General features: G+C 32.9%; 5 protein-coding genes across 8 annotated transcripts; 3 read left to right on the top strand and 2 right to left on the bottom strand.

Annotated features, from left to right (window-relative positions):
* Nucleotides 1–1007: 1007 nt before the first annotated feature.
* On the top strand, nucleotides 1008–5034 carry LOC110629385 (pentatricopeptide repeat-containing protein At4g28010). Of its 3 annotated transcripts, none has more exons than XM_021776518.2 (3): nucleotides 1008–3196; nucleotides 3592–3937; nucleotides 4369–5034. In XM_021776518.2, exon 1 carries the CDS (start codon nucleotides 1064–1066, stop codon nucleotides 3131–3133), a length of 2070 nt encoding a protein of 689 aa, XP_021632210.1. In that variant the 5' UTR covers nucleotides 1008–1063; the 3' UTR covers nucleotides 3134–3196; nucleotides 3592–3937; nucleotides 4369–5034. The 3 variants fall into 3 exon arrangements, with proteins under 3 accessions (XP_021632210.1, XP_021632133.1, XP_021632059.1); XM_021776441.2 differs by having other exon boundaries at nucleotides 3586–3937; XM_021776367.2 differs by lacking the exon at nucleotides 3592–3937 and having other exon boundaries at nucleotides 1009–3196.
* Nucleotides 5035–6654: 1620 nt separating this feature from the next.
* On the top strand, nucleotides 6655–9537 carry LOC110618462. The gene is made up of 2 exons (XM_021761600.2): nucleotides 6655–7004; nucleotides 9231–9537. Exons 1-2 carry the CDS (start codon nucleotides 6749–6751, stop codon nucleotides 9389–9391), a joined length of 417 nt encoding a protein of 138 aa, XP_021617292.1. The 5' UTR covers nucleotides 6655–6748; the 3' UTR covers nucleotides 9392–9537.
* A 1573-nt stretch (nucleotides 9538–11110) lies between these two features.
* LOC110628999 (zinc finger CCCH domain-containing protein 65) lies at nucleotides 11111–17495 on the top strand. 2 transcript variants are annotated; one of them, XM_021775866.2, is made up of 7 exons: nucleotides 11111–11544; nucleotides 11814–13018; nucleotides 13432–13506; nucleotides 13765–13893; nucleotides 14749–14799; nucleotides 15753–15893; nucleotides 16034–17495. In XM_021775866.2, the coding sequence occupies exons 1-7, from the start codon at nucleotides 11373–11375 to the stop codon at nucleotides 17021–17023; spliced, it is 2763 nt and encodes a 920-aa protein (XP_021631558.1). In that variant the 5' UTR covers nucleotides 11111–11372; the 3' UTR covers nucleotides 17024–17495. The 2 variants fall into 2 exon arrangements, with proteins under 2 accessions (XP_021631558.1, XP_021631639.1); XM_021775947.2 differs by having other exon boundaries at nucleotides 11402–11544; nucleotides 11630–13018.
* Nucleotides 17496–19152: 1657 nt separating this feature from the next.
* Nucleotides 19153–21357, bottom strand: LOC110629121 (calcium-dependent protein kinase 17). Its single transcript, XM_043959896.1, has 6 exons — nucleotides 20346–21357; nucleotides 20128–20271; nucleotides 19879–20031; nucleotides 19673–19788; nucleotides 19401–19568; nucleotides 19153–19284 (listed from the first exon to the last, which is right to left on the bottom strand). The coding sequence occupies exons 1-6, from the start codon at nucleotides 21025–21027 to the stop codon at nucleotides 19153–19155; spliced, it is 1395 nt and encodes a 464-aa protein (XP_043815831.1). The 5' UTR covers nucleotides 21028–21357.
* Nucleotides 21358–22180: 823 nt separating this feature from the next.
* Nucleotides 22181–24897, bottom strand: LOC110629198 (flavonoid 3',5'-hydroxylase 2). Its single transcript, XM_021776133.2, has 3 exons — nucleotides 24891–24897; nucleotides 23875–24824; nucleotides 22181–23006 (listed from the first exon to the last, which is right to left on the bottom strand). Exons 1-3 carry the CDS (start codon nucleotides 24895–24897, stop codon nucleotides 22374–22376), a joined length of 1590 nt encoding a protein of 529 aa, XP_021631825.2. The 3' UTR covers nucleotides 22181–22373.
* Between the last annotated feature and the right edge of the window lie 1400 nt (nucleotides 24898–26297).

Genomic DNA, 26297 nt, shown 5'->3' with positions numbered 1-26297 from the left:
AATTTATAATTATATTATAAAATTTTAATTTTAGATAATTAAATTAAATTTTTAACATTTATCATAATTTTATTAATGACTCAAATTATGTTATCAAAATTTAAAAATATCACTTGTCATCGCGTATGTTTTTTAAATTATTTTTCATTAATTATATTTTTAGGTTTTTAAATGAAATAATTTAAATTTTTTTATAATTTTATATTTATATTCTAATTTTTTTATTTTTTGACAAAATAAACTAAATATTTTTTATAAATTTATATTTATATTCTAATATTTAAATATTGAAAAGCGATAATATAATTATTAAAATTCATGAAAAATAAGCTATTATATTTTTTACCAAAATATCTGAAAAAGTTTTTATTTGTAATTTTAAGTAAAAAGAAATGATAAAATCTAAATAAATAAATAATAAAGAAAAAAAATAATAAATAAAGAAAATTAATTTAAAAAATAAAACAGCTATTCATGTCTTGTCAAGTATCTTATTTTTTAAATTAATATCTCTTACCTATTATTTTAATTTTTATTATCATTCGTTTAATCTTTTAGATTTTATTCTATTAAAATGGTAAAAAAAAAATTACTAATTACTTTAATTTTTTCTTTTTGTACTTTACTTAAGGATGTGATAGATGAATGTATGGCTATTTTGATAATAGTTTGTTTTTATAATTATTTAATATTAAAAAATTAAAATATAAATGAAATTTTTTAAAAAATTGAAGTTATTTTATTTAATAAATAAAAATTTTGAGATGTTTGTATTATTTTAGCTGATAAATAAAAAATATAAAGTAAAAACAATGAAAATAGTAATAGTGTCAAATTTTAAAGTTCTGTTTTAATATAAGGCTAATTTGATCAAAATATTTAAATTATTTGAATTGATCGATCAAATTTAAATGATAAATCATAGTTATTGTTCATTAACTCATCGCTCTGATAAACCCTAAACCTTGTCAATTTAATCCAATTTTATTGTTATAAGGGAATTGCCACAACACTATATCTTATCCCCCCCACCCACCCCAAATTTCTCAGTACTCGATAGAAAATGATCAAAAGATCACTTTCCATTTCATACGCCAACTATTGTTTCCCGTTTCGATGCGACAGGAGGCTCTTCTCTTGGTCTCCGTCCCTCTCTTTGCATTCTGATGTAGAAGTTCAATTGAGAGTTCTTTGTGAGGCACCCAGTTCTCAGTTCACTGAAGCTGTTTCTTTCTTTCACCGAGCAATAGATTCCAGCGACTTGCCTTCTCAGTCCGCCTGTAATTATCTTTTAGAGTCCCTGGTAAAATCTAAAAACTATGAATTGGCCTTTTCTGTTTATAGCAAGATGACCCACGCGGGTATTTTGCCTAGTTTTGTATCTTTGAGTCGTATAATTGATTGTTTTGTGCATACCCATGAGATCAAGTTTGCTTTTGGAGTATTAGGTTTGATACTAAAGCGTGGTTTTGTTGTTAGCTCCTATGTTATGAATCTGATGTTAAAGGGATTGTGTAGAAATGGTGAAGTTTGTAAGGCTTTGGATTTATTTAGCGAGATGAAAAGGAGTCATGTTTTGCCGGACATTGTTAGTTATAGTACGATTATGAAGGGACTCTGCAGGGAGAAGCGTTTGGAAAATGCTTTAGAATTGTTAGTTGAGATGGAGGGAACAAATTTTGAACCAGACGTAGTTACATACTCTACTTTGATGGATGGTCTTTGCAAGGATGGCAGAGTAGGACAGGCTGTGGATTTGTTAGAGAAGATGAAAAGAAAGGGATTGGAGGCTAATGTTATTGTCTATGGTGTGCTTGTGGATGGCTATTGTAAGATTGGGCAGTGGAAAGAAGCTACTGCTATGTTAAATACAATGATGGAAAGTGGGATTCGCCCTGATGTTTGTATTTATACTAGTTTGATTTCTGGACTTTGCAAAGATGGAAAGACTACTAAGGCTATGGACTTGTTTAAATTGATGCTGGAAAAGGGTGAAGAGCCTAGTGTTGTAACATATAATGTTCTAATAAGTGGACTATGCAAGGAAGGTCTTGTTGGTGATGCTCTTAAAATCTTTGAAACGATGTTGGAGAAGGGGAAGAAACCGGATGTGGTTTCTTATAATACCTTACTGATGGGACTTTGCAATACTGGTAAGGTTGATGAGGCAATGAAACTTTTTAGTGCAGTCTTGAAGGATGGAAAATATATCGAGCCAGATGTGATTACATTTAATTGTCTAATTCAAGGGCTGTGCAAGGAAGATCAGCTTGATGAGGCTGCTGAGATCTATCGTATCATGATTGAGAGGGGGACCTCTGGTAATTTGATAACTTATAATATTTTGATAGGGGAATATATAAAAGCAGGACAAATTGACGAGGCTATGCAACTATGGAAACACATACTTGAGTTGGGATTTGTTCCAAACTCAATTACCTACAGCACCCTGATTTCTGGATTTTGTAAAATGGGCATGCTTAATGTTGCAAAAGGACTTTTGACTAAAATGAGAGCTTCTGGGCTTAGACCTACACTGTCTGATTACAATATGTTGATGGCATGCTTGTGCAAGGAGAGCAGCTTGGAGCAAGCAAGGATGTTGTTTCAAGAAATGAGGAACTCAAACTATGAATTAGATATCATCGCTTTCAATACGTTGATTGATGGAACTATGAAATCAGGGGATATTCAATCTGCCAAAGAATTACTGATGGAGATGCTTCAAATGGGTTTGACTCCTGATGCATTTACCTACTCCATAATAATAAATAGGTTTTCGAAACTCGGACAACTGGAACAGGCTAAAGTATATTTTGATAGAATGATTTCCTCTGGCTTTAAGCCAAGTATCCATGTCTATGATTCATTACTTAAAGGTTTTGGTGCACTAGGTGAAATGAAAGAGGTTATAAATTTGCTTCGACAAATGGCAGATGAGAAAGTTGTTATTGACTCAACGACGACACATACCATCTTGAATTGTCTGTGCTATAGTTCACAGGGTGCTGATATAGTGAAGCTTTTGCCAAATTTTGCCCCAGAAATACCAGAAGGGACAAGCATCTCTTGCGATGAGTTGTTGATGAAAATACAAGAATGTAGCCCAGAATTTCAAGTATGCCCTACTTAATATTTTCCCATCTGCAGAACAATTTTCTTGGGCAACAACATATCCCCCATGGTTCTCCCTAAGGTAAATCCGATATTATTTTGAGTTTTAAGTTAATTTTTACCCCCCTATCGCTTTTGGCCTTCAATTTTCTTTACCTCATCCATATAAGTTTCTCTGCAATTTGGGCTTGCCTATAAATGTTTCCATATAATTGTGGCGGAGTCTTATTAGTTTGTTTTAGTTCACTTGGATCTTATTTGTTTTGCTGCATTAGGCTTAGGAAGTTCAGCATTGTAGGAAGTAGGTGAGAGAATTGTGTTTTGTAAAATGGCAAAGCTATTTAACTTTCCTGAATTGGCAAGGTTGTCCAATTGTTTGAAAATACAAATGTATGGATTACCCTATTATCATGCCTAATAGTGTTTAATAAGATTGTTTAATTGACAAGCTCCTTGTAACAACTTGTGAAGCAACAGTCGTGATATATCTTCTGGTGGAGTTGGGATTCTTCTGGATTGGCAATCTACACTGCCCCTTCCTCAACCACTCTTACCCATGCCAACCATCGCTTCCCATCAGAATTCCTTATATTACTTTGCTTGTGTCTGAGTTGTCCTCTCCGCTCTTTAAACATCCTCAGAATTGAACCAATCCTCAATATTCCCAACAGTTGAATCTGTAACTTGCTTGGCAGTGGCTCGCAACTAATGCAGTGTCTCATACACCTTTTCTTCCATATTGACATCAAGAACGAGTTCTAAGAGAGCAGAAAGCTCAGGCTCTTCAGTTTTGTGCCTTTTCTATTTTAATGGGGAGGCGATGGTAAGTAAAATAGAATTTTATCTTCAGTGATACTGAGGAAGGGTCCAGAGAGATTACTTTCAAAAACTTGGATAAGGTGAACCATCTTCATTCAATGTTAAAGAAACCTAAACTATAGGACTAGTTGCAAGTATAATTACCTATTTACCTTATCTTTGTAATGTTTTGAATATTTTTTCAAATCTAGTGATTGAATTAGATTATCTAATTATTCATTTTCGGGATAGTTGTAAAATTATTCAACGTACAGATATGAACTGTATAATATAGGGCATCATTGATGATAGGGATGATTCTACTGGGTGTACTTTTTCTGTTGGAGGGGAAGGGAGAAGAACTGAATTCTTGATGAACTGTCATTCAGTGGTGTTTTATGGTATAATTGGGAAAAAGCAACAGCCTTCTCTAATTGCGTCTTTTTCTTGGTGTAGATTGGCTAAAGGAGATTGGATTTTGGATTGGTATCATATTGATGGGATTAGATTCTGTCCATCTTAACGCTGGGTCAGTGTAGCAATATCCTGGGCTCTTTGTGATGATCATATCAAGTTAACTGTCTTTCAAAGAAAGGCAAACAATTCCCTTTGCCTGATAAGTGGAGTTCAGATGCATCTGAATGACTATAGAAGACACAACAATTGTGGCAGCCAAAGTAGAAATGCTTGGAAGTGAAGAGGGAGATTCAAGATCAATGCCATAATTCATAAGCAGCTATTCCAATGGAGAGGAAGGTCAAGATTGTTTTTAAGAGATTCAAACAGCTATATGCAATGCAATAGCATCAACTAAAGCTTATACTCAGTGAGGCAAAACCTTTTAGGCTTTTGTAGCTCATAGTAAGCTTAACGAAGCAGCTTGCGTGTAGATGCTGGATATTATTCTGAAATGGATAGAACAAAAGCGGCATATTATTTGTCAAACCGCCATCTGAAGCAGTCTTATTTTGGTTGCATCTCCCAGAAATTTAGATAATATATTATCTCTGTTCTTTCCCTATGCATTTGGCAGAAAGTTAAGCTGGTTGAGCATCATCTAGTCATTGTAAATGTCTGGATTTTGAATATAAACAAAGGAAGGAATGTGTTTTTTAGTATGTACCTAGATGATATCTATACTTCGCTTTTAATTCAGTTGATAGTAATGGGAAAATAATAAGCTTCTTGTTGAAGTGGCACATAAAAATAAGCTAATATATAGTGGAGCTCTTACTTAAATAGCCATCATGTTCCTCATCATGAAAACAATATTTGAGAAAGTTTTGTGTGGGCTCATCTTCAAAGGAAGAGAATCCTTCAAAATTAGGCGCATGCCGTTGTTTGCGCTAAGCACTCTGTATTCTTTTGTAAAAGGTGAATGAACAGTTGGCTGTCTATGCATATTTTATAAGTTGTGGGCTGATCGCTAATTTCTATTCAATATCGATGTGGGACTTGAAAGCGGTTCTGTGATTTATTTGTTGGATTTGTTACATGAGATTTGTTTGATTTGTTAATAGTAATAAAGAAAGAAAAAAAATAAAAAAATAATTAATCGTTTGGATCGTATATCAACCTTCAATCTCTGAAAAAAGAGAAGATTCTGATAAATAGGGTAATTTTCTCTAAAATCATGTATTTTTATTTTAATTATTTAATTTTAATTTATTTTTAATTTTTTTTTTAAATTTTTATTAAACTTCTTTTTATTAATAATTGTAGGTTTCAGATCAACATGAATTAAAAAACTCTGTTTATTATTTATTTTATATTTTTATTTCTATTTATCTACAAGGAAAAAGAGAGTGAAAAAAGAAAAAAAAATAAAAAAATGGATGATAAAAGGAAGAGAAAAATACATTTTTTATTTATATTAACTTAAAAATAGATAAAAAGAAATTTAATGAAAATAAATTAAAATTTAAAGAATTAAAAAAAAACTGTGCTTTAAAAAAAAAAACCGATTAATACATTAAAAATTAGGTGATTTCAGATAAAAATTATCCAGGCAAATATCCGTGCCTTATAGCCCTGTGTTTATCAAACTCGCCATCGCTTTTGCTTTACCATTTACCTACTCTGAACAACCCTATATCAGAAAATTTTTACCCAACTTTGCATCTGATAATTAAATTTCTTAGCTGTTATTAAGCTGATAATAAGTTTCAGAAAAAGGAAAAGTAATGTTAGCTTTGCTATTAGCAAATGGGATATCTATGAAAGAGAATATCAGAAGTTTATACAAGCATAAAAATTATTTAACAAAAAAAAAAAAAAAAACGGAGACACCATGGAGTTAATATTTACTTTTCATCCATAGTATAAATTCTAAAATTAAAATATTGTTCTACTCACACGCTAACTAATTTTTCTTAATATTTATGATGATAAGGAGAAAAATTAAACTGAAAAATGTTTTGTTAAAAATTTTTAAAATGTTATGTGAGTTGTAAAGTAAATAAATGTACATAAATAAATATTTTGTTAAATTATAATTTTTATTTGATAATTATTTTTTTTAAAGTGAAAATCAGAAATTGAAGAATAAAACTTGATTTAAATGGTATTTGATAATTATTATTAGAGTTGAAAATTTTAAGTTTAAATATATTAAAAAAGTATTAAAAGGTGATTTTAGAATTACATTTAATGTATTTTGGGTATAAAAAATAATAAATTATAAAATAATTTTTTTAATATAAATTTAACTTGTTAAAAAAAAAAAGAAAAGGTATTTTTCACGCTAAACCTCGGTAACCAGCAGGGCTTTTGGCTTAAAAGCACAGCAAGCTATCGATGCCCGTTTACTCACTTCCACTGGAGTAAAAGCAGAAAAATGGGGCTCTGGGATTACATTTCTTCAACAGCCAATTCAGTGAATCAAAATGCCATAAAGCCTCTCAACAACTTCGGCTTCACCTCTTTTTCTTACGCCTCTGATGCTTTTACCAAGGTCAGGAGCGCCGCAGTTCAAAACCTAAGCCACAGCCTGCACGACCACGATACTCGATCTAAGATGGGCCAATTTGCCACCAACTTCGCAAAGAACACTGCTCTTTTGGCCTGTCGCGAAGGTCTCAAAATTTTTCCTGGTAAGCATGCATGTAATGCAAATTGTTTTTTGACTTTGACCTAGTTGATGATCTTTTTGATTTTTAAATATTTGATCTGCAATTTCTGCAAAGATGCTGTAACTAGGGATGTTTGATATTTGTTAAGATTCTCTGTATTTTATTTGTTTGTATTTGTAGGATTTATTTGTAATTTTGCTTTCTTCTTTTTGTTGCTGTTTGGTATGTTTATAAACTTACAGGGACTGTTTAGTTTTTTGTCTTCAGCCCTGTATAAAGGACTTTCAACAGTTACAAACCAAGGAGAAGTTAGGTTTCATAGAAGGAACCATTTTTTAGAAGGTACAATACTTTACTTTATGGTCATCTTGGATATTGATTTCAATATCCAAAGATCTAGTAGATGGCTTCATCTACACTGCTTTGGCTCGTGACCCTTGGCTTAAAATCACCGAAAGATTCGGAAAATGTAATAGGCATATATCAATTACATAGGAAAATCTCTTTGATTGTGCAAGATAATGTCTTTATTGTAGTCTATTTTACAAGACTCAAGGGACTATGAGACGTGCTAGGGTCTATGGGAACCTATTTCCTTGCATGGTGCATCAAAGGCTATTGATGAGATTAACTATAGGAACAAACTTAAGGCTATTGATGAGATTAACTATAGAAGCAAACTTAAGGCTATTGATGAGATTAACAATAGAAACAAATTTATACAAATTTATGCAGTTTCTCATGGGTCTAAACGATGCTTATGGCCCTGTAAGGGATCAAGTCTTTGGAATGGACTCCTTGCCTTCAGTTAACAAGGCCTATTTAATGGTACTCAAATTTGAGTCCCAAAAGGAAGTTTTAAGAAACATAAGCAGTAGCATGGATTCTCTAGTCCTGTTTAATAAAGCACAAGGACAATTTCAAGAGAAACAAAAGAAGCTTGAGTCCAAGAAAGAACATTGCTCCTACTATGACATGGATGGCCTGATAGGGTACCCTGAGTGGTATTAGCCTAAAAATAAGGCTGGAGGATAGTGTTTTAGACAAGATAGAAACACAAGGAATAGAGTCAAAGATAGTGGCAGCCGTTGAAGATAGAGTTACAATCCTCTTGAAACATCATATGCCACTATGAAGATTGATGAGTTGAGTGCCATGCTCAATTCACTCCAATAGGGAGGTTACGAAGTTAACCAAAGGTAAGCAGTCCTTACAGCTAGTACCAAAGTATCAAATTGCTATCCTGGCAGTGCTTCTCATCCTAGCTACATGGACTTTACAGGTACTTTTAAATTGAAAACTATTTGTTATGCATCTATTTGTGATAATGTTGGTTGGATACTAGACACTGGAGTTACTGACCTCGTCATCTAATAAATCTTTGTTTAAATCAGTGCAATTACTTGATAAAACTGTCTTTGTACATCTCCCTAATGGACCTTCCCTTAAGGTCACCCATAGAGGAACAATTACTATATCTAATCGCATTCAATTTGACAATGTTCTCTTTATACCAAAATTTAATTACAATATTATCTCAGTTAGTAAGTTAATCTATATACCTCTTCTCTAAATCTGATCTTTTGCTCCAATTGTTATATAATACGGGACTCTCTTATTAAGAGAGTGGTCCTTGTAGAAAGGAAGAAGCATGTCTATACAAACTGAATCAATTAAGCTTTTTGTCTTCTGAAATTGAAAATTGCTTAATTTAAGCAGTTCAATTGATGCCTGCTGATTTACATTCATTTGTAAATACCATGCTTTCTAAGACTCCCATTAATAAAGAAAGCCTTTCTGATATATCTAATGTCTAGATGCATGTTGTTGATGTGATTGATTTGCATGATAGATTAGGACATGCTTCCTTTAGTAAACTCAAACATATAACATATCAAAGGATCCAATTCACCGGAAACAGTGACTTCGAATGCTATATTTGTCCTCAGGCCAAACAAACAAGGTTGCCATTTCCCCTTAGCATCACAATTGCTAAAAGGCCCTTTATATTTGTAGGACTTGTTTGTAATTTTGCTTTCTTCTTTTTATCCTCGTTTGGTATGTTTATAAACTTATAGGGACTGTTTAGTTTTTTGTCCTATAGGGCTTCTCGACTGTTGTACTGACTAACTTTTTCATTTTGTCTTGAGATAATAAAATTATCAGGCGATATTTTTCTCGGTGCTTCTTTTCATTTTCAATTTCTTTTTTAATCAGACAATCTTTGGTCCTTGATTAATTTGTCAGGTGGAGGTCCATTTGTGGATATTATCACACGATCAATGCCTGAATACAAGACGATAAAGAATCATAAAAAGGAAGAGATAATGGAATTGAAGTCGGAAGTAGAAGATCAAAAGGAAAAGATAAAGAAATTGCAAGCTTTAGTGGACAAAATGGGGAAATAACTCAGCAGTTTTAAAAGAGAGTTTAATCAGGCAGATATGCAGCATGAGCTGGATACAAATGTAGAATAAGCAGGTAAAAACTGAGTTGCTGCAGTAGCAAGAATCAGAACTTTAATGAATGGCAATATATATTTATCCATCTTTCATGTTTTGTGTGCTTCAAATAATTCTTGAAAGCCAGTCATTTTTTATATTTTTATTAAGATTTTTATATATAAATTTATTAATAAATTTTATTTTTTAAATTAAAATTAAAAAATAAAAAATAAATTATTTTATTAAAAAATATTTTCACTTTTTAAATACAAATTATTTTTCATAAATAAACGAAATCTAAAATTTATCGATTTATAGTTTGAAAGAAAATTTTATGGTGCTATTATTTAAAAATTAGTATGTTAAAAGTGAATAATTAAGATTTTCTTAATAAGCTTTATTAAGGAATGAAAACAAAAAGGCAATACTTATTATTTTCCCTTATTATCTTCTCTCCATTTTATTGAATATGTTAAAAAAAAATAAATTAGGCAAAGAAATGAAATAATAATTCAAAATTGAGGTTTGATATATAAAAATATGATTGACTGCACAATGCTCTGTACATTTTTTTTGGATATTTTAAATTTTTGTAATTTGCTGTTTTTTTTTTTAGTTTTTATATTGATTTTTATACCAGTTTAAAAAAAAATTATTAAAAAAATAGATTGAATTTTTTAAATTTATCTTGTTAAAATATATATTTATAAAAAAAAAAAAAATATCTTATTAATAAGACAATCAAAATTTAAAAAGTAAATTAAAAAAATGCAAGTGAACATCCAGGTTACTCATTAAAAAGTTAAAAAAGTTTAACACTGAGAAAAGAAATAAAAAATTATATATAAACAAATATAAAAAAGCGTTGGAACTTGAACCGCTTGACCCGAAATGACGTGGCCCACTAGCAAAATCCCAATTTATTGAGCCTTTGAATACGATGGCGTAGAAAACTCCACAGTGAGCGGTTTTCCCTATTATACTTAGGGGTTTGGTAACCTGATTAAAAAAATTAAAAAATATTTTTTTATTAAAAATGTATCTTTCTTTAAATAAATTAGCCTATTTTTCAAATTTTATTATGCCTTATTTCAAAAATAAATTTTATAAAATTTATGGATTTTAAAAATTTTAAAATAATGAAATTATATGAGTAAAAAATATATAAAATGTTATATAATTTTTATTTTTAATTTATATCAAATATTTTTTTAAAAAAATTGTATATGAAAAACAAATAGATTTAAAAGTTTATGGAAGGTGTAGTAATAATTTGAGAGTATTACTATGAGATTTTTAAAATTTTCAAATTAATTGATTTATTTTTATTTCAAAAACATGTCTCATTTTGTAAGATGGAATTTTTTTTTTATTTTTCGTTAAAATAAAATTATTAGTTAATTTATTTTTTTAATTTTAATTAAAAAATTAAATAATATAAATGTTTAAAATTATAAAAATTAAATAATAAATATATTTAAAATTATAAAGATTAAACTGTATAAATATTCAAAATGATGATGAACATGTTTTTTTCAACTAAATAATTAAAAAATTAAATTTTATAAAATATAAAAATATTTTAATTAAATAACTTTAAAATAAAAATAAATTAATCAATTTTTTAAAGATGAGAGATTTAATAGTAATTTATCATAACAATTCTAAGTGAGCAGGAAAACCCAATATGGCCCGGGGAACTAGGACTCCAGATTAGAAATTTGTGATTGCTTAAACGACATCGTTTATATTGGAGAACCTTCTACTCTCTCTGCGCTCCCGCCACCGCCATTCACTACCTCACCGATCATCAACTTCTCTGCCGTTATATCACCGAAATCGTTCTTTCTATCTCCTTTACGGCAATTTCTCACCAGTATCCACCGGTCGAGTTCTCGCTTCTTTCCGCTAGTATTTTCCGGGAACAACACTCCATCGAATCCCAATGGAGAAACCACATAGTGAGACCCCGAAATCTCCTTTCCATTGTCCACTTCATCATAAATCGCATCTCAAAAGCAAAACCTATCATACTTTGGTGCAAATTCTATCCCAATGCCATAAACATCCTGAACTCTGTGAAATCCCCCCAATTGTCCCTCAGGAGCTACAGCCAGGTAATTTCGCTTTCTTTCTTTGATTTTTCTTTTTTTAGGTGCAATTATTTCTGAATGCTGATTTTTTTCTTCTTTTAATTACTAGATGTAGGTTGTTACGGTGTTGAATATAAGAGCAAAATTTTTGCTTTGATTTTTCTGCTTGGAGTTGCTAAGGGGAATCCCTCTCCAAAGCATCACCATCGCACTGGCAGCATACAAGTGTGTGAGATTAGTGCTTTCTGTTATTGCTTTATGTTAATTTCAATGTTGCTTTATTTTTTGGGTAGAATATAATCAGAGCAATGAGCCGGGAGAAGCATCTGAAAAAGATGTCTGCGAGCATATTGAGGTTTCCACTTTTTATGGTATGGATCCAAATAATTCCGCGACTCAAACTACTGTGTCGTGTAATGAGAATTTTGACCCTGCTGGCTTCCAAGAAGGTTTTTGTGACACAAAGGCAGTGATTGATGAGATAGAGAATATGATGAGAGTAGAAGAAGATGACAATCCATCTAAACAAAGGGACCTGCCAGTGGCTGTAATTGATGATACCGACGAAACTGGTTTACAAGGTAAAGGGTTTGGGCAGTTGCAACAATGGATAATGGATGAATTAGAGGATGTGATAAAAGGAAATAAAGAAGTTAGTTTTGACAACGTTTGTAATTTTGCAACCGCATCATTGAATGAGAGCCAGAATGGTGGTGTCATGGGTACATTTTCTAATAACGTAGAAAGACATTTGGATTTTCAACCAGATGTTCTGGAGGCATTTGGGAATGTTGATCAGCAACAAGTTGACAAAGCTCAATCAAGTCAAAATACCTTTAACACTATAGATTCATCTTTGGATAAAAGTATAACTTGCGGAGTTCCAAAATTAAGTGATAACCATGAAGAGAATAGTTCTTCACTGAGAAATAATCAATTGGAAGCCAGTCATGTGATGCAGCAAAAAGAGATGGAATCAGGGAAATCAGTTTATACTATTAATGCAGTGTGTTCTTCTGATCATATGATTGAAGATGGTGAAATGGAAGAAGGAGAAATTTCAGGTGAGATTCAGGTCTGTGGCAGCTTAGTTGATGTGTCTTCTGAAGAAGTAGTGCCACAAGAGCAGAAGCAACTTTCTGAAGATGTTGCAGATGGAAATAAGTTCCCTTCCAATGACAAGAAAGAAGCGAATAAAAAGGATTCTGGGTCCAGTTCTGTTACATTGGAGATGGTTGAAAATATGAGTGACACGAGAGGAGCGGAAACCAAATATATTAGAAATGAGATGGCCTATAAACGTAAATTTATTTATCGAGATGCTATATTAGTTGAAGCGCCAGATGGCTATAAGAAACAAAAGAAAGGTTGTGGAACTAAGGAGCTAAAGAAAGGCAGTGGAGTGAAGGGAGCAAATAAAGGTAAGGATTCAGCATCATGTGCCAGAAATGCAGATCAAATAGCAACTGGACGCCAAGAAAACACATGTAAAGATGAGGTATGGTTCTTCTTGCAATATATATGTATATATATTCATATGATTGTTTTGTTTGACTATGAGCGTATTTTAGTGACAGGCTATGTTGCTTTCATACTGAGACAATCCCCTTTATGCCATTTACCTGGCCATAGCCTATGAGGTTGTGTCTGGGTATGCTATTTCCATTTACTTGCAAAAATTATTCAGACTATTTACTGTTTGCATGGATTAAGTGATGACGCACCAAATTTTATTGGTGGCTCTCTTCCTGAGATTATTTCTACACATTTATATGCATGTGGGTGCATAAATGTTTGTCATAAACTCATGAAATGATGGGGGAGTTGAAAATCTTAGACTAATGGTATCATGATGAAATTATAAAGTTTTACTCCTAGCTTTAATCCATTGTTTTGTTTGTTATTGGTCAGCTACATCAAGATGCTGGTCTGGAGAATAAAAAAAAGCGAGGACCCCCTTCTGAGGAAAAGAAAGCAAAGAAAAAGGTTTCTGATGCTTCCTACCCTGTTTCCTGTTGCATTTGAATGGTTTCTTTGTCTCTATGTAGCCTACTGATTTTGAATACTCCATTTTTCTTCTTTAAGGTCAATTAGTTTCACTTTCTACCATTTAAACACCAAAGTCCTCATAGTAATCAGCCTGTTAAAATTTTATTCTATGCATTCTTAAAACTAAAGTGTCCTCATGCTAATTCTGAACATAGCAAATATTTAATATTTTATTGATTTAATATTTCTTTGCAGGAAAAAAGAAGAAAGAAACGAGCACAAAAGAATCGGGAGCTTGGTGTTAGGAGGCTGAAATTACGTCCAGTACATAATCCAAAACCTGTGGCATTGTGTCGCCATTACATTAGAGGGAGATGCCAGGAGGTGATTATTCTTGCTGTGCTCTAATTTCTTTGGTTCTCTTTAATCTCTTATTGATCTCTGAATTGCTTCAGTCACTTCAATGTCTGCTGCAAAGGGGCATTCTGTCATATAACCAAAAACCGCTAGGAGCTTAATTTTTATGGGCAACTTTGGAAATGGTTTCTTGATAAACTACACCACTTGTGCCTATCCTTAAAATGATGTTGAGCTCTGGTGATTGTTTGGCACTACCAGTGTGTGATATTTTACTTTCTTTAGCTTTCGTGGGATATGTATTGTTCTTATGTTGGCTTTTGCATTCTTAGATAGTCCACCTGACTCTAAATTTTAAAATGTTCTGTCAATTGCTTTTTATTGTAATTCCCCCTTAACTATAAATTATAATCTACAAAATTCTTGACTATATGGAATAATGACAAAAAAGACCCTCTTGACTCTTCATTTCAAAGTAACCTTTTTCCCTTGCGGGTTTTACTTTTCTGCCCTGTTTTCGGATGAATTACCTTATGCCCAAATATAAGGCAATCCTTCTATTATACTTTCCTCCTTTCTTGATGTCAACCAAACAAGGGAAATTTCTATGTACTCCGTGCTCCTAACTGGATTTTCTACCAACAAAACTCATCCTTTCTTTTAATGGATTTCCTATCAGTAATTTAGGTGGAACATCCTTAAGAGGGCTTTCTAATGGACCTTGACTTCCACTCTTAAGTGCTCAGAACCACTGCTCTTTTTTTTTTTTTTGAGATTGTTACATTGTTTTGGTTAATGATGATTATAATCTACTTTCGTCCGATTTACTTATTTAGCCTGGTATTCATTGTTATCTCTTTTTTCCCCCTTTTTCTTTCACAGGGTGAGAAGTGCAAATTTTCACATGAAACAATACCTTTGACAAAATCAAAGGTATAATCACTTGACTTGGTACTTCTATTTGTGGTAATGCCTGTTGCATAATTTATCCTATTATACTATCAGAAGTTTTCTTTCTTGCTTTCTTTCTTTCTTTTCTGAGTTCTTTTCTTGTGGTGCGGATGCATAATAATGTCTGAGAGAACATAGGGAAAGGATGCTGCCTAGCATGTAGGACGTTTGAAATGCATAATTAATGCCTTAGAGAACACAGAGAGAAGAATGCTTCCTAGTATTTGGGATGTTTGAACATAAGCACCTATAAATAAAAATATAGTAGAAAAGTTGTAAACAAATAGCCAATGAATGCTTACAAGTATAAGAATGGCCAAAGGTTGGAGATATTCACAGTGAAGAAAGTGATATCCTTGAGAAGACGACCTTACTGTCCCCCAAAATTTATCCTGAATAACCATTCATTCTCCTTACAGAACTCCTTCCTGCATTGCTCTTGAAATTGTCAAGGGATTCCTTAAGTGTTCTAAATACCATTCAACTTCGTGAATGTGGATTAAAGCACATACTTTGCTAGATGGAAGTTGCTTCTGTTTGCCCTCCCCATAGTTAAAAAGTGAGACCTAATTTTACTACTATATTCTCTTTGATGCTTGGCCTTTGAGTGTATCTAACTGAGCGTGTACATAACAAGACTGGATCTTAAATGTTCGGACATTAATCTTTGATCTATAATTTCTTCCAATTCCTGCTCAATGCCTCTTATTTCCAACCTTCTATGATATAACTTTCTCCTGTTGCTATAAAGCAAATCATTAATTTTAGTTGATTGCTGCAGAAAGAGGGCAATAGGAATTTGTAAATTGCAACAATCTAGAGATGCCCTTCAAAGGAAGCTGCTATGCCTATAATCATCCATCAGGGGCTAATAGCTATCTTAACAGAATTTCTTTGCCTACTGATTTTGTTTATTTCAATTGTTATTTTTGCAGCCATGTTGTCATTTTGCACGTCACTCGTGCTTGAAAGGGGATGATTGCCCATTTGACCATCAGCTCTCCAAGTATCCATGTGCTAACTATGTGTCAGCTGGTTTTTGCAGCAGAGGTGAGGATTGCATGTTTTCTCACGAGGTACCTTCTTACCCTTACAGATGCTTATGATTTTCAGTCATACTCTTTTGTAATGCACTGAACACATACTGCGTCACTATCTTCACCTAATATTTGTAATTGCTGTTCACTAACTAGCTAATCGTCTGTTGTTTTCTCAGTTGCCACTGAAGGAAGATCTTCCATCTGTATCAAATGTTCCCACTCCTGACCTGAAACCTCAATCCTTGCCAGGCACTTCAAATTCTAAAAAGCAACCTGATACTCTGGGAGTTAATTCTTGCAAAAATACTGAGCATAATGTGGCCAAGAGTGTTATGAGTCCACCTTCGGTGGTACCCAAAGGCATTAGCTTTCTCTGTGCTGGGAAATCATCTGTTTTTGAATCCAGCCACTCTGCACGAGGCATTCCATCTCTGATGAGGAATGAAGGGTTCAAAGTTGGAAATAAGACAGATGGAAGAACATTAGGCTCAATTCAAAATTCAAATGAGAGTCCACGTGGTACTCCAGCAGCTGTGCCACCCATGGGAATAAATTTCCTCGCATTTGGCAAAGCACCATGGGAATTTTCCAATATTAAGAAATTAAATGGCAATAGTGGTGCCAAGTTATCTTTACCAGTCAATTTGGATTTGACTAAGCAGTCTGCTTCACCTTTACATACGGGTAATGACATACAAGTTGGTAAGGAGTCTAAACAAAGTGTGTCAAATACAACAGCTGGGTTGAATAAGATGCTGCCGGAAAGTGAATTTGCAGCAGTGCCTCTGAAATCAAACATTTTGTTATCGGGGGAATTTTCAACAGATGGTTCTACGAGTAGTTCACAGGGTAGCTTGCCTTCTAATTCAGTCACATGTGCTGATAGATCTGTTCTAGCAAGTGCAATTGCGCCTGAGAAATCAAGTGCAATCCTACAAGGTTTGTTAGCTTCTGCACATCAATCTGCAGATTATCCGTGGTTAAAAAAAACACCAAAGTCGGCTCAGAAGGCATTTTTATCTACTCTTGCATTCGCAGCAAAAGTTGAATCTGAAATGAAGATGAAGCAATCCCCCATTGGTGCTCGTGCTGTCAGTGGTAGGATCATTAAGGAAACTGGGAACATTGTAATCCCAGATTCACATAATGACTCGACAAAAGCGTAAAACTTTTTGGAAGCCCAATCTAGTGCTGCTGTTTAAGTGAAGCGGCAAATACATTTTTGTTGAAAAGATAATCGAGATACAGCTAAAATGAGAATTTTGGAGCTAATTTGAAGCTTATAGCTCGCCAAAATGCCACACCAAAGAGAGGCTATTCCCTGGTCAGTGTTGGCAATTTATCATTTAATTCTTTTCCCTTATCCCTTCCTCCCCCACCTTTTTCTTGCAGTTCTACTCGATGATTTACAGTTAGGCCAACTACCCCCTCCACTGTTTCCAATCTTTCTTTTCTACCTTAGAATTGGTTTAATTAATGACGATAAAATTTCATATAGTTAAGTAGATTGATGTTCTTTACATTTCCTTTAGATGGTAACTAGATTCTCTTAACATTAGAGAAATTTATTACTTTCTTAATTGAACTTTTTGGCAATTGTAACTAATGAATATATGATCCAGTATAATTCAACTGCAAGAGTGTGTTGCTTTTTCCCCCACTCTTTAATGCGACAAACATGCCATTTCTGCCTTATTAAAATACTGCTATTCCATTTCCCACTTTTTATGAGAGAATCTTAAACATGTAATTAATACCCATTTGGTGTTAGAATCCTTAATTCTAACACCAACAACTTGCATTATCAACCGCAGAAATGCAAATCAAACTTGAATTTTGGAGGTGAAACGTGGATTTTTTAATATATTAAGATTGTTTGAGAGGTAAAGTTTTTAAAGATCACACAATTTTCATAAGGTCTCATATTTTGCAAAAGAAACAATCTTAAATACTTTTTAGATTCAAATAAATTGGTATATTGAGAGGTTTTGACATCAACATTCTGTTACTTTATTAAAAAAACTTTCCGCACTAGAGGTAATTTGTTTGGTCTCTATTGCTTTTAAGGTGAAAAGGAAATTTTAAATTTGACTCTTTTCATTTATTTATTTTGTAATTTTCACCTTTCATAACCATTCAATTTGAATCCAAGTTTAATTGTGTCGTCTCAATTGAAAATAACTTCGATTAATTTGATTTTAATTTCCAAAATTAATAATTCAAAACTAAATTAATTAAATTTAATTCGATTCAAACCTTTTATAAATTAAATATTATGATGTTTTAAATTGAATACTATAATGTTTGTTCAATATTAGTAATCATCAGACATCTGTATATATTACAGAAAGTTTGTATATGAATTATTTGGAATGAGATTGAGGTATTCTATTTCTTGTTAATTATGTTCTCTATCAGTCTTTTTTTTTTTTTTCTTGTTATAATAATGGGAAATTTAATTTGATAAAAAAATTTAAAAAAAAAAACAAATTTAGAAGGTGAGAAATTAACCCCTGTTCTTGTTAGCAAGTGGGCAATAATAATCAAAGATATGTACTCCTAAATTGGATAGCAATACATAAATACAATAGTGAGAAGTATCATAAAATTCCTAAGCACAAGTTCTCTTCTGAAAATGATTACAAATGTTCACACAAAGGAAGAGAACTATCAGCCAACAAAACACCCATCAAATTTCACTACCCTAAAAAACACCACCAATATTTTATCTTCTTATGCATAACTCACCCAAAATCCCCTCTCTTCACCCCTTCTCCTCCTGGCCTCTGATATACATATATGCCTTTCCTCCGCCTGTTTGATCATGTGCCTTGCTCACCAAATTATGCTACTCTTCTTTCTGTTTTCGCCCAGACACCATTTGCACCTTTACAATTCAAACAAATAGAGTATCACGCCTTTTCTTTGGAATTGCTTCTGGATTTCCTTTTCTCATCATCGCCACAAATTCATCGTAGTTGATTCTTCCATCCTGACAAAAGAAAGAAAGAAAGCACAAGTTAGCAACTGCACACTATTAGTTCAATCATAGGGTTCGTCTGTCATGAGATTTTCTCTTTGAAGCATCAAAAAAGATTGGTTTTTGAAGGTTACATTATCAGCGTCAACTTCGCAAATGATTTCCTTTATCTCCCTCCCGTCATGCATTCCATAGTCGCGGAGTGCTTGCTCTAGCTCTTCAGTGGTGATGTATCTACATCATGCAACAAAATAGTGAGTATAAATACGAATCATTCTGAGCGTTTGATTAATCTAGTGAAATAAATTAATAGTGTTACCCGCTGTTATCTTTATCAAAATGCTGGAAGGCTGTGTAAAGATGTTCTTCTCTGTCCATTCTGTTCATATGCATTGTTGCTGTGATGAACTCATCGTAGTCTATGGTTCCATTGCCATCTGCATCAGCCTGTTTTTCCATTGTGGGACAAGAAAACAAAGAGAATGCTTTGAATAGTTCTGAGAAATAGAAGAAATAGGAACTACAGAACTATGAAATGGAAATAAAGAGAAAGAACTTATTACAGCTTCCATGAGTTGTTTCACTTCATATTCGGATAGCTTTGTCCCTTGCTTGGAAAGCCCTTGCTTCAGCTCCTCAAGTGTAATAGTACCACTATTGTCGGTGTCCATGCCCCTGAACATCTCTTTCAATCCCATAATTTCTTCTTCTGATAGACACCCAGCAATAACCTGTACATTTTCATGATAATTTGACATGTCATAAGCACAATTCAGTGTGAAATATAGATGCTCAATTTGCTTAATTCAATTAATTTAGGTCAATTGATGCATACCCTTAGAGCAACTTTCTTGAAATTATTCATTGCTTTGAATTGTTTGAGTCTACTCAATACTGCATTGTCAAGAGGAGTATCAGGAGCTTCTCCATCCTCCTTGATCCATGGATGACCTAAAGAAAAACAAATAAGTGCCATCAGGAACTTTGGCAGAAAAAAAAGGTCTTTTGGAGTCAAAACGTCGGAAAATTAACTATACTTACTTAGAACCTGGATGGCTGTCAACCTTTGTTTGGGGTCTGAATTTAGCATTTTTCGAACAAGATCTTTAGCTTGAGGTGAAATTGAAGGCCATGGATCGCTTGCAAAATCAACATGACCACGTAAAATTGCATTGAAGATCCCATGTTCGGATTCTGCCAATCAAATTTGATCATAGTTTCAGAATTCATCAGTTAATCAAATTGTAGCCATGGAGTTTTGTTTGCAAAAATCAAGAATCGGAAACTTGCCAGCCCAAAATGGCGGAACACCAGATAGAAGAATATACAACATGATACCGATACTCCATATGTCGGCTTCTGGTCCATATTTCCTCTTCAACACCTCAGGTGCTATGTAATATGCACTACCAACAATGTCCTTGAATACCTCTCCTGTCAAATCAAATCGAACCAAATCAATGATATGATATAGTGAAAAATTTATCTAAATCCGGTTCTGGACGAACCTGGCTTGTAGAAGACGGAGAGGCCAAAATCTGTGGCCTTGAGAGGGGCGTTCTCGTCCTTGCTGAGTAAAAGGAAATTCTCAGGCTTGAGATCTCTGTGGATGACTCCCATAGAATGGCAAGTATGCACAATCTGAACAATAGTCCTGAGCAAAGAAGCAGCAGCACGTTCAGTGTAATGACCCTTAGCGATGATCCGATCGAAAAGCTCCCCACCAGCGCACAACTCCATCACCAAATGCACAGAATGTTTGTCCTCATATGCTCCTTTGAGATCAACAACATTAGGCTGACCAGTTAGATGGTGCATGATCTGAACCTCCCTCTTAACATCCTCTACATCTTCCTTATTCACAAGCTTCCTTTTGGCTATAGTCTTGCATGCAAATTGCTCGCCTGTGACCTTATGGGTACACAAATGGGTGACACCAAACTGACCCCTACCCAGTTCTTTACCAACGGTGTAAAGTGATTTTATGTCCTCCATTGGCCGCCCTAGGACAGGTCCAATAGGAGCACCGTTGGCAGACTGGGAAGAAGGAGGAGCATTCTTCTGTGGTGGGGTGGTGGAGCTATCCTGGGGATCACTGCCTCCATTATTACTGCCATTATCATTGCCTTGATCTCCCTTATCATTTTCTGGAGCATCCCCGGATTCCCCACGAGAGCAACAATTGCCCATTTGTGGTACTAACAGGAAGAGAGAGACCGAAGAAGAGGTGGCGGTGGCGGTGGCGGTGGTGGCCGCTTAAGGAGGAAAAACAAAGGTCTTGGAACTTTGAAGGGTGGTCTCTGAAGAAAGAGAGGAATAGAGAAAGAAATTAGACATGTATAGCAAGAGAGAGAGAAAGAGAGGTAGTGATTGTTAGAGAAAAAAGGGTGGAAAAAGGTTGGATTTTTTATGTAAGGATTGATAGTGAGGGATTTTAGGATTACGATATGTAAACTGCGTTGAATTAGTCTCTTTCGGTTTTGTGTTTGAAATTAGTGGGAAAAATCATTGGTATTTTAAGGACAAATTATCACCACACTAAACCAATAATATTAATTGCAACAATTTAATCATTTTATTATTTGAATTTAATGATTATTTTTAATTTATAGATAAAATGGTACTTTAAAATCACGTAATAATTTTTTTTTATTATATAAAAAAATGATATAATTACATGCAAGAATGGTTTATTTTCAATAACTCCCATGAAATTAGTTGTCTACCTTCCAAAACTAAATATTTTCTAAAAACTCATAACTATATTTTTGGCCATTCTAAATTTAACATTTATTTTAAAATTAAACATAGAATACTGGAGGAACTTGCTAGGTCTGTAACTTTGACAAAAACACTATTATTATGATTTTTTTTTTCAAAATATACAATAATAAACATAATTTAAAATTATATTTAAAAATGATAAAATATCTTTTTCCAAACTTTTTAACCTCCATGTAAAAAACAAAAAAATAGTTACATGATTTTAGTGGGTAAGCTTTTTTTTTTTAAAAAAAAAAAATTTAACACATAATTTATTATATCAACTTAGTATGGTGAGATGGTATTTCAAAGCATCCACCAATTTTTCATATTGTCTTTTTTTTTTTATTAATTAGGTACATTACAATTTTATTCTTGATGGATAATAATAAAAAAATTAATTTGGAAAAAACTTTTTGAGTTCGAAGTAAAGGTAAAAGCCCAAACACAGATTTAATGTCAAAATCAAGCTCAGCACTGAGAAATTTAAGAACACTCTCAAACTCTTCAAATTAAGACTATAATCATTTTATTTTATTTTATTTAAATTGCAACTATTTTTTTAAATTAAGAAATTAAATAGTTAAAATATAAAAATAATGAAATTAAATAGGCAGCAGGTAGGAAATTGGTACACAGTCATATTATTTTGATTTAAACACACCATAATTAAGATGAACATAATAAAGAAAAAGGAAGATAATTCAAAGAGCAATAATCCCCTGGACGACATGAGCCATATTATAGAAGATTGAGACTTGGCAGCATTTAATTTAGGCAGCATAAGCAGTTGGTGCCAGCCGAGGGCTAACCATGGCAGAGAGAGGTACGGCCTTCTGCAATGCAAGGCCAAAAGCCTCATCCATGTTGAGTTCATCAACTCCTTTTGCCAATTTCCAATCAAAAGAGTGTACTAAAGTGCCTAATATGTACTCAACCAGCACAATTCCCATCCTTGTCCCTGCACAAATTCTTCTTCCTGCCCCAAATGGAATCAACTCGAAATCATTTCCCCTTGGATCAATTTTTGCATTCTTTTGGGTGAAAAATCTCTCCGGGTTAAAATCGTTTGGGTTTTCCCACACTTCTGGGTCTCGTCCTATTGCCCATATGTTGACACTAAGTCTAGTATTTTTAGGGATGTAGTAGCCATTCACTTCACATGCAACAGTTGAGACCCTTGGTAGGTTTAAGGGTGTTGATGGATGCTTTCTGAATGTTTCTTTACATATAGCTTGTAAATATGGAAGCTTTGGTATGTCGGATTCTTCAAGTCGCCGGCTCCGACCAATAACTTGATCCATCTCATCATGTGTGCGTTTTAGAATTTTAGGGTTTTTTAACATTTCAGAGAGTGCCCATTCAATAATGCTTGAAGAAGTATCAGTGCCTGCAGTGAACAAGTTCTGCAAAAAGAAAACAATAAAAACATTTTAAGTACTGAATGATTGATTTGATATATATAAACAATTCACTATTGCTAGTCCATGGGTATGAAAATTAAAGCGTAATTTGTAAATGAATAAAATAATTTTTTATTATTTAATTTTAATTTTAAAAATAAAATTTATTAATAAAAATGGAGAAAATGATTTTTTTTTAAAGGAGAAAGTCATTTTTTAAAAAATAATTTATTTTTTATTTTTTATTAATTAAATTTATTAAATAGTTCAAATATTACAAAAATAAAAAAATATTTCCGTGAAACCTAACTTTTATTTATACCATTTATATATAAACCGATCGACTCTACATTCGGTTTTAAACAAAAATATAGTTTCACATTATTATAAAGTTTATTGTCCATCGATATATATATGTGAGCAACGGCTGACCAAAGTACTTAACAAATATTTTCTAGAGCGTACTTTCAAACAAAAAAAAATTGCTAGTGCGGTCCCCACGCACTAAATGAGTAAAGATTTAAAGCATCTTTTCTGCATTAATTATTTTTAATTATTATTATTAAATTTTTTAAAAAATACAGTATCAACACATTCACAAATATTTATCGGTACATTTAAATAAATTTGATAGATTTTAAATTTTAATTTTTTAATCTTTAATTTTTATTTTAAAAAATAACGTTTTAAAAATTTTTAAAACTTTATATAAGTGGAAAAAATTTTCTAATCAGAAAACTAAATCTTTTATATATATATATCTAAAATAAAAATGAACTCAATTATCTAAAACACATACCAAAAGAAGAGCTTTAATGTTGGTATATATATATCTAAAACAAAAGTGAACTCAATTATCTAAAACACATACCAAAAGAAGAGCTTTAATGTTGGTGATGCTGAGCCTTTCCCCGTCGGAGTTTTCTCTGTTGGCCATAATAACATCAAGAAAATCAGGCTTCCCCTTGCGCTGATTGGTGGTAGCCATATGTTCCTCCATCATCTTTGTCAATAACACATCAAATTTCTTATGCAATTTCTTCATCCCTCGTTCGATCCCTTGCAAATCCATCCAACCAATTGAAGGTATAAAGTCACCGATGTTGAACAATCCTGCAGACGTCATTAGCTCCACCACCATGTCCTTGAACTCGTTAGACTCTGAACCTTTGCTCACAAACACCCGACGGCTAAGTATTACTTGCCCAATCATATTAGCCATGGCAAAGGTTAACATTTCTGGCACCACCACTGCTTCGTTTTTTTGGCTAGCTTCACACATGGCTCGAAGCATGTGACCCAGTTCAACAGACCTAACCTGAGCCCACTCCTCCAGAGCTTTACCACCTAGCATATGAAGGTTACTTAACTTGCGTAATAGTTTCCACCTGGGTCCATAATCTGCAAAAACCATGTCTTGAGCATCGTACGCTAAGTGAGTAGCCCCTGCATTTGGAGGACGGTTTGAGAAATTGAGATCTAGCGTTTTGAGGAAGGCTCGAGCTGCATCAGGAGTGGAGGCTACAGCCATATTACAAGTGCCCATTTTGAGGTACATGACAGGACCGTATTTTTTGGCCATTGTGGCTAATGTGGCATGGGGCATGGTCCCTAGGAGGGGAAGGGCACCAATGAGAGGCCAGCCTTTGGGTCCTGGTGGCAGAGGACGAGAGGGTTTCCTCAGAAGAGAGCGAATGAATAAGTGGGTAATGAGAAAGAGGAAAGAAGCTAGAGCCAGCTCCTGGACTAAGGCCATGGTGTACACTGGTGTGTGTGTGTGTGTGTATGGATGAGGATATCTTGCTTGTTGAGCTATGAGGTCTAATATTTATAGATGCTTTTTAGTCAACCAGAGGAGTTAGGTAAAGACACGTGAAGTTGACTTGCGGGCCATCTACTGCGCAGCAAACCCCCCGGTTAGTTGATTAGACGACAGAAAATTCCGCATGTGATCCGCGCAATTTTATGTTACAGTTTATTTATTAATTTAAATAAAATACATTTTAATACCTAAATTTTAATATTAAAAAAATTATAATAATATTATATCACGTAAAATTATTTTTTAAAAATTTATTAAATACAAAATTTAAATATTTACTTAATTTATATTTATATTTAAAACTTTAAATAAATTATTTTTTTTAATTTATCACAAATATAACTAAAAATACTAAATTGAATCTAAAAAATTAATGATCAATTATAATATAATTTTTAAAATTTTATATTAATAAATATATAATTTTTTAATTTAATTTTATATTAAAAATATATTTATTTTATATTTATTATATATAATATTAAATAATATTTATTATAAATAAAATTTTCACTGCATAAATATTACATAGCATATTAAAATATTTTATTGAAGATTTATATTCACTATTATAGTATGTAATGACGGTCGGACTTTCTCTATTCTGGACGGAACCAGACATAAGAGGAGAATAATGACTCAAAATCCATCAAGCTCTCTTTAAGCAAGACCGATCCAGCCTCTCAAGCTCCGATCTGGATGCGCAGGGTAAGCTGAGACCACTATGAGGCCGGGTCCACCATGAGCCCGGGTTCAATGAGAAGAAATCCAGCCCAGTGAGATGATGTGAGAAAGAATAGCCGGCCTAGTCACTTTGTAATCGGGTCCGCGTGCATGCCAAGGGTAGGTAAAAAGGACAAGGGATTTTCTTCCAGGGGACTCTCTTATCTCTTTTTTCCTCTCCTTCCTGGTCTCCATTTTTATTTTCTCTCTGCAGCTCTTGTCTAAATATACTACTCTAATTCATAAAATCTGACTTAAACGTCGAATGGTCTCCATCGGGGCATTCTCGGTAGACTCCTAATCATTTTTTCTTATTTTGCAGGTCCTTTCATCAAATAGAACAATGAAAGACCCATTTGATGGACCCATATGATGAACCAAGAAGAAAATCAGATCTATCATAGAACCGGAGGAAAAAAATTTTATCAGTATGTATTTTTAATATATAAAAATTATATTTTATATTAATAATATTAAATAAAATAAAATATTATATACTAATATGCAAAGTCATTTCTTTATAATTTTTATAAAAGTTGTAATATAATAATCATATTTCTCTTAAATTACTTGAAATATTTAATATTTTTATTTTACTTATTTATATATAATAAGTAAATTTGTAAAGTATATTAATTTTTTTATTGATCCGGTAAAAAATATATTTTATATTAATAATATTAAATAGAATAAAATATTATATATTTTATACTATAATTTTTTTATATTTTTAATTTTTATTAAGCTAT

The sequence above is a fragment of the Manihot esculenta genome, chromosome 1 (genome assembly GCF_001659605.2).
Source record: "Manihot esculenta cultivar AM560-2 chromosome 1, M.esculenta_v8, whole genome shotgun sequence".
In the NCBI taxonomy this organism is placed as follows: domain Eukaryota; kingdom Viridiplantae; phylum Streptophyta; class Magnoliopsida; order Malpighiales; family Euphorbiaceae; genus Manihot; species Manihot esculenta.
The sequence above is the reverse complement of the archived record's forward strand: the minus strand, read 5'-3'. Positions and strand labels throughout refer to the sequence as shown.